Source organism: Sebastes umbrosus, chromosome 9 (assembly GCF_015220745.1).
Source record: "Sebastes umbrosus isolate fSebUmb1 chromosome 9, fSebUmb1.pri, whole genome shotgun sequence".
Classification (NCBI taxonomy): Eukaryota; Metazoa; Chordata; class Actinopteri; order Perciformes; family Sebastidae; genus Sebastes; species Sebastes umbrosus.
Genome location: NC_051277.1, coordinates 19186446 through 19204393, shown reverse-complemented (window position 1 = coordinate 19204393; position 17948 = coordinate 19186446). Strand labels below are relative to the sequence as shown.

Genomic DNA, 17948 nt, shown 5'->3' with positions numbered 1-17948 from the left:
ATGCTGCTTGCAGTCTGAAAATACACAGAAGTTATGCAGTCTAAGAGTGAATAAATGTCTTTACTGCAACATAGATTGTGATTGTGAAGGTTATTCAAAATCAGTATCTTTCAGTAAAAGTCATGATTTTCATACTTACTTAGAAATGTGATCATATTTAAGGGCCCTTTGAGAGCAGATCTTATCTATCTCCACAGGCTGAAATGTAACCATCCAGCTTTACTTGAGGATAAGCTCTGCTCCATCTAGCTCGACTTGTTTCCTCTACAGATCTTCACAATGAGACACACCTATAGGATCTAATCTGGGTTGTTTTCTTGCTAAAAGATTTTGTTGTGTGCCTGGTTTGTTGCAGGTGAATGGAGTGAACCTAAGGAATGCCACACATGAGCAGGCGGCTGCAGCGCTGAAGAGAGCTGGACAGACTGTCACCATCATAGCTCAGTACAGGCCTGAAGGTGAGGGCATATACTGTCTCATATCACACATCAATACTTCATGATATTGTGCCAATGTGGGTGTTGAACTCACAGTTTTTGATGGGCTGTATTGGAAAGGTTTATCATCAAACAACCAAAAGTATTCTTGAGCCAGATTAGCCTGTTAGGTACAGATTGTTTTGCTATTCAGCCCCTACAGACCCCCACCTATTGCCGTCTGTGCAATGTCGTATGCTTGAATAATACTTCATTCATTTTACTTTGAGGTCATTTGATTAAACACAATTTATTATTATAATGTATCTTTTATCCAAATCAGAGGGGAAATAAGTCTAAAATATCTTCTGTAACTCTGAAGGTAGCTTTCTATGGTCTGTGAAAATGACCTAGATGATATCATCAGGGTAATGTCAATTTGGGCTTGGAGACTATACATTTATAACGGTACAACTGCATTAAAACTAGAGGCATCAAGTTTAAAGGAATAGTTTGATATTTGAGGGAAATTTTGGCTTTCTTGCCCAGAGTTAGATGAGAACTTTTAGGACCTAATGATTTAAATAAGGACTATTCAAGTGTTCATACGGGAAGTTGATTCACCTAAAAAAAAAAATTATCCGCGGAGTTACAGACGTCTCTTTCCCAATGTAGGTCTATGAGAAAAAAGTATTTTTGGGCCCAATGGCATCATGTGACGGACACAGAAGTTTTAGTAGCACCGTTTGGCCTCTACGGAAATTGGAAAACGACCGGTGCACTTCCCGGGGGCAGAGTTGCCAAGTCTGTTTATTATAAGTGACTTTGGGCTTGCTTTCCTGAAAAGTCGCTTACAAATATTGGTAGTTACGGTTTGCATTATTTTGGGCTTGTTTCTAAAGTGTAGTTGCTTATTTGGGCTTGCTCCTGTCTCTCTCCTCACCGCCACCGCCGCCCGCCACTCAGAGTGTTGTTGTTGTGAGACCAATCTTAGCTAACAATGCCAGGTATTGCTAAGTACAACAAAGACTGTGAAAAAGAGAGGGGACTTAAAGATTGGATTCGCCCTCACCAGCCAGCACATCTGCTGAGTTACAGACATCTCTTTCCCAATGTAAGTCTATGGGAAAAAGTATTTTTGGGCCCAACGGCATCATGCGACTGACACGGAAGTTGCAGTACCGCCGTTTGACCACTACGAAAGTCCGGATCGTCGACCAGTGCACTTCCTGGGGGCTTGGTAGAGAAGTTGGGAAGGGTCCCTCATTTACGCACCTGCCTCAATTTGGCAGTCTGGAAGATGGTCTCTAGTTTAACCTGTTTCTCAAAAGGCCCCCAACCTTAAAGGTCCCATATCGTGCTCATTTTCAGGTTCTTACTTGTATTTTGTGTTTCTACTAGAACATGTTTACATGCTGTAATGTTAAAAAAAAAACGGAATTTTCCTCATACTGTCCGCCTGAATATACCTGTATTCACCCTCTGTCTGAAACGCTCCGTTTTAGCTCATTTCAACGAATTGCAACGGAATTGCGTTGCTAGGCAACAGTTTAGGTCCATGTTTACTTCCTGTCAATTGATGTTAGTTACATACACTGCAACAGGAAATAAACTTGGACACATTTCGAATGGTTAGGTTTAAAACCGTGTAATGGTCTTAATATTGTATATTTGTGTCATCACAAATGGACAGAAATTCTAACGGCTTGTTTCAAATGCACAATTTCTGAATAAGGGCTGTGTGTATTTCTCCGTATATTGAGCGCTTTGATAGTTTAACAGTATTTATATAGCACTTTAACCTGCTTTATAATATAAAAGACATGAAAATCTCACTTTTTACAATATGGGACCTTTAAGAAAATGCACCACTAAATAACAGGAATACCCCTTTAACGTTACAATGAAGCATCAGATCCACCTGGTTGGTGATGAGCTGAGGCTGCTAATGAGGGCAGTGCTCCAGCAGCAGCAGGGCTGGCTGTAGGAAGTATTCCGGTTCAGGGGCGGCTCTAGTAGTGATGGGAACTCCGTCTCTTTTTAGTGAGCCAGATCATTTGGCTGAACTCACCAAGAAGAGCCAGCTCTTTAGGCTCCCAAACGGCTCTTCATTTTAACACTTCTGCCTTTTATAATTCAGCCAAATTTAGCGCTGTTTTGACCTATGATTAGTATGTGTGCATATATATCACTTAAATTATTAAATTTAATTATACTAAACCTTATAATTTCCAGAATACCATAATTTGACATGCTGCTACACGTATAAATCTACCGGGTCGGTTTCCCATGCCGCTCGCACATGCGTGCTTGCACATGCGCGCTCGCGTGTGGCTACGCTGTCCAGACTACTCCTCTGCCTGCCTTCACTCACACACCGCGCGTGCTCTCGCTCCACCTCACGTTCATGCGCGCTCACTACACACTGGAGAAGAGTTAGTAGCTCTGAGAATATCTAGTGAATGTACAGCGGACGTGTGTGCGGAAATAAATGCTGCAGCTCCTCCAGACCAACAGAGGTTTTCCGTGTCTTGTGAAGTGACGGGGCTTCGCAGCGAGAAACGTTATCGTCTCCGACCGGGTGCCGGTGTCTCCCTGCGGCTGCGGTCTGAGACGATAACGTTGGCTGAGACAAGAAAAGCCGACACTAGGATCAGCAGTGATTCATGGAGAGACCTTCGTCTGGTTAGCTAACATTACTGCCAAGCAGGTGAAATATAGAGTGATATTGTGGTTTTAGCTGACGTGTGTCGCCTCACTGTTTTGAGCGATGCTCGTTTATGTCTATGTAGAGCGAGCAAGCGCGAGCAACAGGATGCTGCCACAGGTGTCGCTGTTAACAAGCATTTCTGAAAGTTACAAATAGTCCCTTTAAAAGAGCCGGCTCTTACCGTTCACTTAAAAGAGCCGGCTCTTTGAACCAGCTCGTTCTCGACGACCCATCACCAGTCTCTAGTGTTAGCAGCAGGCTGTAGTTGGTATTCATGTTGAGGGGCGGCTCCAGCTCTCCAGTGTTAGCAGCAGACTGAAGTGTTGAGCCAACCTCAAGGCGGGCAAACGAGCCGCTGTTGTCCTTCCTGTTCAAACTCTGTTGGTGGACACAAACCGGGGACAGCGATGGAAAGAGGACACTAAAGCGGAAAGTGCGAGCTACGACACCAGACAGGAAAGTTTTATTAGACAAAAGAGTTTAAACTAAAGGTGGAAAACACTTCCAACTTGTATGTGAGTAGCAGCCTGTGGATGGGGGATGGGCTCGACTATCAACAGCAGCAGAGCAGAAGCAGCATGAACTACTCAATGACTGGATGAAGAAACAATAACCACAGTTTCATTATATCGAGGTGAGACGAGGAGGAAACATCTGACACTGAAACAGGAACTAACTTGTGTGAGGTAACAGGTTTATTTTGACTGCTAGTGTAATGTTACCGAGGTAGTTTGTTGCTATAACCTGTAACCTGTAGGTGTACTCCTGTAGTACAGCAGTACAGTAGAAAAAGTGTCTGAATCACTAAAAAGCATTGCAAAAAACGAATTTAATCAGCCTTGAAATTAAATAAATGAGTGGGAGACATGTGATAGCCTCACCCTTACTGTACTTCTTAATACAACTGTGCTAAACTCCTGCCATTGGCCTAAAGTTACCTGTAATCTGCATTTTTGTGGTGTTATAACTTGTTTCTCAACTTGATTTCCATATTTAAGCCAGTTGTAAGTCGCTTTATGTTGTAATTTACATGCATCAGGTGCTTTAAACAGTTGCCATACTGTTCTTATGTAACCTAAACCTTTAGGTGGGGACACAGATGTGTGTTGAAGCAGGTGTTTGTCAGCTTGGTGGTGTTGGTTTTAAAAGGTGACCTCACCTGTGAACTCACCTTCTTCTTCACTTTTACACATTACATCTGTAATGTCACAGCCTCACCCTTACTGTACTTAATACAACCACTTCTGTGCTAAACTAAAGTTACCTGAAATATGCATTTTTGTGTTTTTTATGACTTGTTTCTCAATTTTCCATATTTAAGCCAGTTGTAAGTCGCTTTATGTTGTAATTTACATGCATCAGCTGCTTTAAACAGTTGCTATACTGTTCTTATGTAACCTTACCCTTTAGGTGGGGACACACAGAGGTTCAAGCAGGTGTTTGTCAGCTTGGTGGTGTTGGTTTTAAAAGGTGACCTCACCTGTGAACTCACCTTCTTTTTCACTTTTACACATTACATCTGTAATGTCACAGCCTCACCCTTACTGTACTTAATACAACCACTTCTGTGCTGAACTCCTGCCATTTAGCCTAAAGTTACCTGGAATCTTCATTTTTGTTGTTTTATGACTTGTTTCTCAATTTTCCATATTTAGGCCAGTTGAAGTGGCTTTATGTTGTAATTTACATGCAGCAGGATCTATTCAGGTACTTTAAAACAGTCGCCATACTGTTCTTATGTAACCTAAACCTTTAGGTGTTCAAACAGGTGTTTGTCAGCTTGGTGGTGGTGGTTTTAAACGTTGACCTCACCTGTGGACTCACCTTCTTTTTCACTTTTACACATTACATCTGTAATGTCACACCAGACTTTGGACTCTCTGACCACAAGTCCACTTTCATGCTGACTAAAGCAGATTTTATGTGGCTAGCCTGTTAGTTATTTTCTAACTCAAACAGATTAAGTCACTCTTTCTTTTTTTAATAGTAAATTGTAGATTGGCTGTGCGTTGCAGCTACTTTGGTTCTGAGTGTTTTTGTAATTCTTTGCATGTGTACTTGAGCATACTGCTGCAATGCTGTGACAACAACGGAAAGGATATTGTGAGCTTTAGATCTAGGCTCTCAGGTTGGACTATGACAGGAATGTGAAGGGGCATGAGTCGTAGCATGCTCTCACTCCCATATCCCACTCCCTTTCAATAAAATGCAAGCCTTAGATGTCCAATAACTCTCCAAGGTCATTGAAATCGAGGTGGAACAGGATCAGCGATTTGGCACGCGGCTAAGCTAAAGACAGACACAGGCTGAGATCAAAACTGACAGAATGGCGCTCTATAGATTTTCCTTCTGCTGATTATAATGCTTCATTCTTGCCCATGTGAGTTCATGTTGTCCCGCATGCCAGACCAATCAGGCAGCATCTTGAATAATGATGTGGTTGGTTGAAGGGGACCTTTGTTTTCCATACCAAACCATGCTTTCAGCTCTGCGCCCCCTTTGTAACCCAGCGGAGGACACTTATCTGTTTGTGTACAATGCTTAACTACTCAAAACACACGAGAGCAGAGCGCTGGCAAATGATTGACTTCCTGCATACCCACTGGTGACCTGAGATCTGTCGCCAGTAATACTGCTGGCATCCTAAAGCGGTGTGAGTGTGACATCCATGTCGTTCGTTTGAGTTTGGAGCGGGAGGAACCCCCAGTGAGATGTACAAGGACAGTCAGTCGGGGGGGGAGGAAGTGGAGGGTGAGTGCTGGTTTATGCAGGGCAAACTGCCTGGAGAGTATTCTCTGGGGCCGGGGCCCGGGCGTCCACAGACCTCTGATGGAAAGCCAGCACTGAAGACTACAAGAAGCCCCAACAGAGCGCACAGGCTGCAGCAGGAGGCCCCCCTCCGACTCTTCAGTGGCTTACTGGAGCATCACCAAGTCTTTAACTCACATTCAGCTGGGAGGAATGGAAGTGAGGGGTGTACATCCACACGCTGCCTTGCCCCACTATCAAGGAGTGTAATTACACAAAAATCTTTGCATGTAGGAAATGGGAGGAGGGCCGTGGAGGAAGCGTTAAACTCAATGCCCCCCTCAGCAAACTCACACCAGTCTGCATTACAGAAGTTTGTAGAAATAGTAAAGCCAGGGTCTACATGTTCGTCCTGCAGTGAATTATTGGGGAGGGGGTTTGTGTGTGTGTGTCTGCACTGGCTTGACTATCCCTGAGAACATAACACACTCTCACATTACAAGTACATGCCTGCTGTGTTGCATAACTGGATCAAAAGAGAAGCGACCGTCCCCCAAAATAAAAAAGCTGTACGACTAATGAGGACACGCAGTGGGAGTGAGAGATACAGAATAGTCCCAGTTTCTATTAGCTGTCTTTTCTTCCTGTGGGTCACTCCTAAAAATACAGGCTAGCTCTTGTGTATTAAGTGCTTTAAGGGACAGGGTTTTTGAACATTAATGATATTGTGGATTCCCATTCCCCAGCATTTCAAAGGTGTGCTTGCGAGTAGTGATGTTAATGAATGATTGATGTTGGATTGATCTCTGTTAAGAGTTGGATTAGTCACGAATATATTAATAGATATTGTAAATATGACTCCTTCCTAACCAGGTAGAATATGATTATGTTACAGCCCTAATTGTTGATACAATAATGAGTTAGGATTCGAGCGCCTTACACGTTCTATCCAATTCAAGTTGTGTAGAATTACGTTTTATCTTTTCAGTTTTGTTCGACCATTTGTTAAGTGGCGGGCAGGCAGAGTGGGGAGCAGCAATTTGGATTGATGGCGTTACCTTTTTTTGGTCTAATTTTACCTAATAACTCAAGTAATTTATGTATTTAATTTATGAGTCAAATACCCAATTTGCTTGGGCTGCATCCGAAATCGCATACTATGCACTACATACCCAATATGTGTCGTCATATCGTGAATATGCAGTAGTACAGTATGTACCTTATCGGATGCACTGAACAGTAATTTACGTCGTCACTTCCTGAGAGGCTCCTTCCCCTTTGGAGACGTGTAACAATGGTAACCCGCACCAACCTCGTGACCAAAACGACGATTTGTGAGATCAAAGTCTGAACTAATTTTAAAAAATATATTTCGCCCAGCAATATGAAAATTTATACTTACAGTTCAGCGTTATTGACGTTACAGAGCTGTCTGTCAATATCTGTTATGAACGCTGTCGTCACTACCGCATTGCATTATCCCGCCGTAGTGTCCAGAGTTGCATACTGTACTAAATAGCATCTTAGTAAGGAATTTTAGACGCAACCTTGGGTTCTACTGCAAAAATAGACCATGTTAACTTTAACATTTCCATGAAGTAAAAACATGCATTTTGTATTTTTTGAAGCTAGCATAACTAGATGACAGGAAATGAAGGGAGAAAGAGATGAGGGATGACATGCAAGAAATGTCTCAGGCCAGATGCGAACAGAGGACAATGTGGCTCCACATGGTCAGCGCCTTAACCCCCTATGCCACGAGGGCATTTAGTGGCTTTTAATTATTAATCAATTAGTGATCATTAATGTGGCTAGTAAATCACTTAAGGAAATAGCTTAAATTTACATCCGCACTTGTGAGTGATCTGAGGACTGAATGCTACTGTTACCGTTGGATTTGTATTAGTTTCTATCTGATTTCCTCACAATCCAAGCACGTATTTGAAAGATTTCTTTGCATTACCGTTACTCCATGATGTGCTTGACATTTGAGGTGAAGCGAACACTTCAGTAGCAGATACAGTTTCAGTATCATGTATCGTTCTCCTGTGGAACTGTTGTGATTCTCCAGTATCACAGTGTTTTCTTTCTGTTTAAATACAGGGAGTGTCCTTCCTATTCAGTGGAACAGGTGTAAACTTCCTTGACTCTCATATGATCTGACTTTTTAAAATTACTGGAAACTGATGCCACTTCATTATAAAGGAAGTTATGCCTTTCCCTACTCTGTTACACAGACATTGTGATGTGCTGCACATAGATGATTGCGGTGTCTGTATGCTGATGTCGTCATTAACAACGAGGTGCGGCAGCAATTTATGGTTTAGCCTGTGATTCCCACCCTAACTCCCGGAGGAGGCTTAAAGCCGGTTGTAGTTCAGCGCTCCTCCTGCTCCTCTTGAATGCCCGCAGTGTTTAGATGAATCATTTGGACGTTAGGAATGTGAACAAGCGAAGCATTTAGCTCTTCCACCTGTGCTACTCATAGTGCTACTATCTCAGCGGCGCAGCTCTCAGCCAGCCCTTCAGGTTGGTGTTATTGTGAAGCGGGGCATTAAGACGGCTCTCTCTACTTAGCTACTTGTCTCTTTGTCTTGTCCCTAAAACCCCTCCTCTCCCGAGCTGCCATTCTCTCGTGTCTCCTGTGCCTGAGAGCCAAGTGGACGAGTCTGAATGGCTGTTTCCGCGTGTGCTCTCCCCGTTCTAGGAGTGCTAGAACGTTGCTCTTGGTTACAGGCAGGCGGTGTCTAGTTACCTCACCTTGCAGCGTCACCCTGTTGTATTGTTAACCCTTTGAGCAGAGACCAGGGTGGAGAGCTGGCACCAGGCCCGGGGCAGGATGCGTGTTTGCTATTGAATCCTTTAGGTTTCGGCGGGGGGGGGGTTAGAGTTCAGCAGCCTGAGGTTTGTTTTTGCACCTGCCCAGAATTTTCCGGGAGCTTGGACTAACTTTGCTAGATCATCTTTGTAGGCATGTTTGTTTTTCAAGGCTATACTAGTAGGCTTGCTCGACAGAACCTGGACTTTGATCTCTTGTTGTTCACGTTACAGGAAGTGTTGCCAGCTATGGATGATTAAGCTGTAAGGTAGGAGTCAACCCTGAAGGCATGGCAGTAAATGTGGCATAAATGTGGATGATATTCTCTCGCACTGCTTCTTTTTTATAGGTTAATTATGATCAAGACGTTGATATGTTGTATCATTACAGCGATAGTGTATTTTATCACATGCCATTAACAATGTGATTCTAGTCTATCGTATACAGCTAAAAGCCTGAGCACAGCTGTGCAACATGAATAATTAACACTTGTTCTTTCAAACTGTGATTACTTTCCTTTTCACCTGCAGTGTAAAGAATATTTTAACATATGACAAAGTTGGTTGCTCACGATCCGGCTTGTTTGTGGTCCCAACGCCTCCTTTTGTGTGATCACATGAGCGACCCAGCCTACCTGTTTTTCTAGCTGCATCTGCCGGTCTGTTTATCTAGCCCTGTGCCGTGCGGTGGCCTAGCTTGTTCCAGCAGCCCGGGCCACAGCGGGCTAATGAGAGCGTTCTTAATGAGGAGGTCCGGGTGGATTCATACATCATCCCCGTGCTCCTGAGCCGCAACTGGATTCACACACCTATGACAAATGGTCATGCGTTTTGAGATTGTTGGAGGCCTTCCCCTTTTTTTAACCACACTAAAGAGCCCATGTTGAACTTAATTAATCTGTGTAATTAATTACCTGACATGAGACATTACTGGATGTGTAAGGCAGATCTGTGATAAACCATCTGTTCCTGGGGTCATTAATCAGCCTAAGGATTCGCTGAACCTTTTCCTCTGTTCACTGCAGCTCACTGCAGCGCCAACCGAGACACACAGATCTCACACAGTTTCCCAGTGAAACAAGGTCCAACTCTCTGTTAGCCTCTTTATTAGATATGTTCAATACCACCTTGACCTTGGCTGTATCGACTTAAAAAGCCCAAAGGGTAGGGCTGGGGCGATAAATAATATCTCAATATCTTTAGGTTTAACCCTTTGATGCATATGCTCATACTTGCTAGATCATTCTAGCAAACTAATGTGAACACTGAGGTGGTGTATTTTAATATTGAGGTCGGATTGGTCTTTGGAAATGTGTTCTTATTAAGTTTAACTAATTATTCACACAATTAAAATTCTATTTTTTCTCTGAAATACAGTTTGCAGGCGGTAATTTTTTAAATCATTCATTTTATTTATTATTTCATATTTATTCATTGTTTTATTTATTTATTATTGACAGGCTGACTGAATTTATGTGAAATTGCCTATCACATCAACCAGAAGATCACTTCTATTTTGAAGTCAGTTCAGTCTTACGCTCTCTTACCGTAATGCCTAGTATATAGACGTACCGCAAATCAGCGTGGGGGATAGTTTTGACTGTCTTTTACTACATCAAGTATATTCAATATATTGCCCCACCCCTCCTCAAGGGGTAGTATATGTTTGAGGACCTATTTTTGACACACTTTGTTTCGTTTGTTCCCTCCAATGCAGAATATAGTCGCTTTGAATCCAAGATCCACGACCTGAGGGAGCAGATGATGAACAGCAGCATGAGCTCAGGATCAGGCTCCCTACGCACCAGTGAGAAACGCTCCCTCTATGTCAGGTAAAGCTGGAGCACACACACACTGACATACACACACACACACACACACACACAGTTATGCTTGCACTCACAACATGATATTCTAAAATCTGTAGTCAAAATAGCCACTCTTGCATAATAAACCTCTACCTGCATGTGGGGGAGAATAAAGCCTGAAAGCACATGTTGTCAAAACGCAGCAACACTATCGGAGCACAGCAGCATGACGTATATATCGCATAGATCACATGATGAAACATGAATCTTCTCACAAGCTTTTTGTATGGGAACATTTAAAGGCTATTTTCCCATGTGTTTGTGTCTATCTGATTATTAGGGACAACAATTTCTGAAACTGGTCCAGTATTTAGGGAGAGCGCTGCAGATGGCAGCCGCTCACAGGCTGCAATGTAATGGGGGCAAGCTTGCACCGTCATTTATGTCTTGCTCAAGGAGAAGTCTTGTTTTGAAATCTCACGAGGCGACGTGTTGCCGGAATAGTGTACTACATCCATGGTGGAGTCCCAGCCGGGCAGAGATTGTTGTGTTGGAGTACAGAAAGCGTAGCTTTTCAATGTCCTGGCTGAATGTTTAGATGATTTTGACAATGTGGATGAGGTCTTTGAATACCATGGCCGCTCGTATTTATTTGAGCTAGAGTATATGGATATTCAGATTTGACAACGAGACTTCTCCTTGAGCGGGACTTGAACATTTTATATTTCTGTAGCGTCCTTTCCATAAGGTGGTCAGACACTTATAATAACAATCTGAGCTTGTCAGTGGTAAAAACAAGCACTTTCAGTGAAGGTAACAATACAGTGACGCTGCTCACTTGCCCTCGCAGCTTGTTTAGTGGCTGCCGGTCACAGCATTCTCCCTCAATGCTGGACCACTTTCAACAATTGTTGTCCCCATTGTTCACTTGGACATAAAAAACATGGAAAAATAGGGTACAGGTTGAAAAATCCCAAAGTTACCCTTTAATTTTAGGGCATTTTGTTGATACAATTCATCACCACCATACAGTTGATGGACAGGCATCCCCTGTTGTTGTTATGATGCCACATATGACATTGACTCTACTTTGTGTAATGTAGATTGACAGCGGGGCTTGTCGAAGCGACCTGTGTTATGACACTTTGGGCCGCTCGCCAAACTGGATGGAGGCTCATTTAGGAATTAAAACAGGTGGCATCCCTCTGCTCACATAAAAGCAGCGAGTCACAGAGGACTCGCAGGGGTCAAGGTGAAAGGACTGTGATGTAACTCCATAGTCCTTTCATCTTATTTCTACCGCGCTTCACGTAACCTAAGCCTGATAGCTACATTACTAGATTGATTTAGCCCAAGTTCAACAGCAATGGACCTTACTCGGGTGTATCAAAAGTATATATGTGTTATCTCATTGGACGCCCGCTATAGAGCGCGGAGTGTTAACCAGTCTGACTCATGCCTCTCTTATAGACAGGCATGTAGAGCCTAGCCTGCTCCTGTGCGCGTGACTAAGCCCACAGTTATGTTGGAAAAGCTGTCTAGCTAGCCGGCTGATGCAGGAGCCACCATGTCCTCCCAGCCCAGCCTCAGGAATGCGGAGGCGTTAAGCCTGTAAGGTGTTCTCCAAAAAAAAAAAAAAACAGTGTCACATGTGTTCACACTCCCTCTTAAACTCTCTGTAAGTGTGTCAAGGTGCTCTAACATGGTTATTGCTAGGAATTTGACTCATCAACCTGTGTTAGAAGTGCACTTGTTTCCCTGATACGCCTCCACTAGATTGCGTCATGACAGTTTCACTAGCACTGTTTACTCATTGCAAGGTGGAGTTTCAGTTGGCAAGAATAGTTCAGCGAAAATCTTTAACCGGGGGGGTGGAAGAGAGAAAGTATTTAAGCCACCAAGTATCTGTCCACTGGACCATGGTATATGCCCTCTAGATATACTGTAGGCTTGTAGGTCAGAGAAAGTTAAAACCTGTAAAGCAGGTATTAAAACCTTTTCGAAATGACTGTGGGTTTACCTGTCTGACAAGATAGTGATGCTCTCAGGCAGACAATCAACAGTGTATGTCTGTAGAGGAAAGTATGTGGCAACAGCAGTTAGAAATGTAAAGCCGGAAACGCATGAATGGCGTGCATTAGTATCCGTGTTGACCGGATTAAGATGTGACATTGCATTTCACCTTGTGTTTGTATAGTTACACAGACACAAGATGACTTTCACCACTACGTTTACATGCACACTTATATTCCATTAATTCCATTCATAATTATAATATGACAATATTTGATACAGGTCGTGTAAACAGCATATTCGGTTTGGATGTTCTGAATTAGGCCTTATTCCGAATGGAGCATTTTCCAATTAAGACATGTGGGACATGCTGATATTATTTGGGTTTTTGGAGCATTCTTTGGACAAGTACAGTGCATTCACTTGGGTTTTGTGACACACAGCCTCTTGCCTGTTTACAACCAGCTCTGTGCGTTGTACACAAACCAACTAGCCAACAGTTTGTAAGGCTGGGGTAGAGATTAGGGACGATTATATCGATTAATTGGTCGGCAGAAATCGGGACACTGTCAGTCTAAAATATTTGATAGGTTCTATTCTCCTTTTGCAGCGTTACATTTGGTTGTTTTTGAGCGTCTTTCTTATAAAACTAGGCTACAGTATATGTTAGCGAAGATTATTTTTATGAGCGTGCTCCACATGTAATCTGATATTCGATTTTATTCAAAGTGTTTAGTTTAATGTCTAGTCTAGGCCAATACATCTTTATATGTTTTATAGGCTATGCTTATTTGCTTTGCTTATGCGCTTGTTTTTTTTTTAATTACGATTAATTGATTGATTGATTTGTTAACGTTACCAATGATCCATTAAGGAAAGTGTTTATAATTTGCAACCCTAGTAGAGATGCATGCCCAAAAGAAAAGCCCACATTTCTGGTCGGAAGGAGAAACACACCGACTTATAAACATCAGGAAAGGAGGGACATTTAAGATATTTAAAAGGCATAGCAGTAGGATGTTAATTGGAGTATGCACGGCTGCAGGTAAACAGGAATATTAGTAGAACATTCGTTTTCATTAGTCATGTTAGCAGCTTAGTGGGAATATTGTATTTTTTGGAATAAGAGCAAAAAAAGGGAATATTTTGTGCATGTAAACACAGTCAATGTCATCTTAGTTTCCACATATTGTTGATAGTCACAGCCCACATGCAAGCAATTTGAAATAATAGAAAAATAACCAACAATGTAATGCAGGAAATTCATCGCTGCCATTTTGTGCCAAGTGTGGAGTGATGTGATCGTGGTGCATGTGGAATCTCTTCACACAAATTGAGGATAAAAGGGAGGAAGGAGTGTAACCAAAGCCCTCTGTTTTTTTTTTGCAGAGCTTTGTTTGACTACGATCGAACGAGGGACAGCTGCCTGCCCAGCCAAGGCCTGAGCTTCTCTTACGGGGATATCCTCCATGTCATAAATGCGTCTGACGACGAGTGGTGGCAGGCGAGGCTGGTCACGCCACATGGAGAGAGCGAGCAGATTGGGGTCATTCCGAGCAAGAAAAGGTACGCTCGCTCTGCTAATGCCAGACAAAAGCTAATGTGACTACTACCATTCATGCCCAGCCTAAACTTATTCCCCTTTTCTTTCCCCTCCAGAGTGGAGAAGAAAGAGCGGGCCAGGTTAAAAACAGTCAAGTTCCACGCCAGGACAGGCATGATTGAGTCCAACAGGGTAAGTGTAGAGGGCCAGCTGCTCCCTGCCCCGGTGCCAGAGAGGCTGTCTTCAGAGCTGCTGCTGGGCTCCCAGGGAGATGGCCTACTTCCCCCCTGAGTGTGGGAAAGAGACCAGCACCTGCTCACTGAAGCGAGCACAAAAAGCGCTCATATTACTGTATAGATTACACAGAAGCTCTGTGGAGACGAGCGGGTCCCCGTAACCTCCACAGCTCGCGCACTCAGTGATATTAAGAAATGTGCACTTACAAAATGTCTGCACGTTTCGTCGGAGGCTGATCTGTCGGATGTAATTTGCAGAAGTATAAATCAGATGTAATGTTGTCTGTATCATCGGCCCGTTGGCACGGAAAGGCGTGTAAATGCCACAATAATGTGCAAGGCGTTTAGCGCGCAGTAAATACGCCTTTCTTGATTTCCGCGTCATTTTGCACGCCAAGTATCCTGTACTGACTGCAACGTTAACGCATCCGCATATAAATGCTACAGTAAGAGTTAGTGACCGCTTATGGATGGCAAGTCGGGAGATGGATGGCCCCAACTAACACCGGATTTTTAGACCCATGTTCGAGGCCGTTGTTGATGGTGTTTTGCTTTTTAAGTTACAATGTTTTTTATTTGGCGTTTGTGACTTGTTTTCCGTAGTTGCGTTACGTTGTTTCTGTACGTATTTTACTTAGTTCACATACTTATTTTAAGCCCAACCTTACCCTAACTTAGTGGTTTTCTTGCCTAAATCTAACTGCGGACATTTGCGTGACGTACAAATTACCCACGTACAGCGGCGTACAAATGACACGCGAAAAGGCTAAAATGCGTGCTCATGACGCAAGAAATGTCCGCGTAATGTTGTGGTTTTTATACGCCTTCCCTGTGAGACCACGTTGGCATCATCTATAATGCAAGCAGATTCAATTTAATGAAAATGTTTAAGTTGGTAAACAGAAGCCTGTTTCCTTCACATTGATATGCCATTCATTTTCACCCATTACCTGCTTCTCATTATTCATTATTTGATGTGTTTGTTTGCATTTCATTTGTTTTTTTTTTTGCATGGGTGTCGAGTACCCTCATTGAAACCCATTCTGTTTTTGTTTTCACCCTGTCGTTGCCCCCCTTCCCCTCCCCCCTCCCCCACCTTCTCACCCACACATCGACAAGCAGCCAGTCAAAGTAAAGCGCAAAAAAAGCTTCAACCTCTCACGCAAGTTCCCGTTTTACAAGAGCAAGGAGAATATTGTGCAGGAGTTGGTGGAGTCTGAACGTGAGTACCAGCTGTGTGATCGACAGGGGGGGGGTGGTGGTGGTGGTGGTGTTGTTTTTTCGTCCTATTCCCTTCATGCTTCAGTTCTGTCTCTCAACTTTCATCTCTCCGCTCACCTCCAGGGATGGTTTGTGTGACGGCACCACTCTCATCCCTTTCTCGCTGTCCCAGAGAGACGCCCCACACGCAGAGCCGGCCGGCGTCGGGCTGCTGGAGATGTGGGCTTCTCTCTGGTGTGTCTGTGTCTATGGGCTCCAGAGGAGTGTGTGTGCGCTGCCAGCTGTGTGTGCGTGCGCACGTGTGTCTGCATTAACACACAGGCCTTCTAACACTTGTGATGCTACTCCTTGTGTAAGTCCTGATCAATTCTCCAGTCAGTCACTGACCCACAACAAGAAGAATCTCATTAACTGGACTGAAGCTTTAACACTTAACAGGTCAAAATCCCGTTTTAATGGGATTGGGCTGGTGTAATTGAAAGGCCGTGGCTTACTATGAACAAAGTGGGGCTCAGGCTTAATGAGTACAGCACGGCGCCATGTGTCAGTGGGCCTGGCGAGCACGACACAGCACTCCTCTCCCTCTCTGCCCCAACTCTCACTAACCTCTTCTTCTTCCTGTCTGCTCTCTTCTCTTGGTTTCTGCTCTCTACCTGTCGGGACACCTAGGACTTCCCAGGGTTAAGCGATGACTTTTATGGATCAAAGAGTTTGAGTAAGTGTGTGGTTGCACTGTGTCAAGCAGCTGTCCCCTGAGCTCAGAAAAAAAAAAATGCTTTGTCACTGCAGACCCAGCTGGGAATGCTAAACCACACACATTTTAGTTTTAGAGTGACACACACACACGACACACACACACACACACACACACACACGCCTACTCAGATTCACAGTACATATAAAAATACGCATTCCCAAGGGAGCGTTCTATGTCTCATGGGGTCTTTACAATAAATGTTTAGCAGAGTTTTGTCACATAAGGTCACGCAGAGCTGGAGTATATCTGTCACCAGAGCAGAGTGTCGCTACGCCTGGTTGGAAAACACTTTTTCCCTCCAGTTCCCCCGAGTCAGCCAGCTCCTGCCTCCCTCCTGTGGACGGCCTGTATGTTTTTCTTTGTCTTTTCCCTGATATGAGATCCGCTGCCACCGGCACAGATCTAGCAATAGGAAACATTGGCCAGGGAATTGCGGGTCATTCGGGATATTGTCACAGGAAACACTTAATTTCCTATTGCTTGCAACTTAAACCACTTCCCCTAATATTGTGAGAGCATGGCTGCCGCGCCAAACAACACTTCTGCTTTCTTTATCCCCTTTTTTTAATGGCCTAGATGAGGGTGTTTTTTTTTTTCCTGCTCAGGCAGGTGAAAATAATTTCACCCATAAGAGAATTTATTTGAATTTAACTACTGTTTTTTTATATTTTAAATGATCTGCAACTCGCTCTCTTGTGCTTTTGCAGAATGCCTGACATCCAACACAAGTGACAGTGAAAGCAGTTCGAGTGAGTCACCTTAATTTCTCATGGTTTGTTTTACACTGCCCACGTAGATGGATGAATAACACGCTTCTTAAATTTACCTGCGAAATGACATCTGTAAATTAATATTCCTCTCTGTGTTTTATCAGCCATGACAACTTTATTGTATTTCTATGAATGAGATGATGATTTTGTGTTATTACAGAGGGACAGGAGGACACGATTCTTTCCTACGAGCCAGTCATTCGACAGGAAAGTGAGTGTATCACTTCTCCACATTGAAAAAAAACGATGCCTTTTCCGTTTCTACATGTATCCTCACTTCTTCTTCTTCTTCTTCGTCTCCTACTCAGTCCACTACACAAGGCCTGTGATCATACTGGGCCCAATGAAGGACCGAGTAAATGATGACCTCATCTCTGAGTTTCCCCACAAGTTTGGCTCCTGTGTACCCCGTGAGTTTACAGCAACACATCCAGAGAGTACGACTAAACATGTCGGCAGTGGTTAAAAATAATCACGTTTCATTCCCCCTCTGCAGATACGACTCGTCCGAGGCGAGAGAACGAGATGGACGGCCAGGACTACCACTTTGTGGGCTCGCGAGAGCAAATGGAGAAAGACATTCAAGATAATAAGTTCATTGAGGCCGGCCAGTTCAATGAGAACCTCTACGGGACGAGCATCTTGTCTGTCAGAACTGTGGCTGAGAGGGTAGGCACCGTGGCTTGTGTTTCTCTCTACGATTCGGTTACCAGATTGGGTTTGGTGTTTTCGGGATGTAAATAGAGGCATGTTAGGTTTCCTGCTAAATCGGAAAGCAGACATTTGTAATTAATGTTCTACTTAGGGCTGTCAATCGATTAAAAAATATTTAATCGGGATTAATCACAAATTAATCACACATTTTTTTATCTATTCAAAATGTACCTTAAAGGGAGATTTGTCAAGTAT

At 43.4% G+C, this 17948-nt stretch overlaps 1 protein-coding gene across 12 annotated transcripts in view; it reads left to right on the top strand.

Moving 5' to 3' along the window:
* dlg3 (discs, large homolog 3 (Drosophila)) overlaps positions 1-17948 on the top strand; it is a 95354-nt gene that overhangs the window by 72045 nt on the left and 5361 nt on the right. For 6 of the 12 annotated variants that reach the window (XM_037780810.1, XM_037780798.1, XM_037780799.1 and 3 more), the window contains 9 exons: positions 356-458; positions 10409-10523; positions 13902-14078; positions 14172-14247; positions 15414-15513; positions 16977-17018; positions 17200-17250; positions 17348-17449; positions 17536-17708. In XM_037780810.1, the coding sequence (XP_037636738.1) occupies positions 356-458; positions 10409-10523; positions 13902-14078; positions 14172-14247; positions 15414-15513; positions 16977-17018; positions 17200-17250; positions 17348-17449; positions 17536-17708 (939 nt within the window). The other 6 variants (XM_037780800.1, XM_037780803.1, XM_037780807.1 and 3 more) reach the window with 5 other exon arrangements.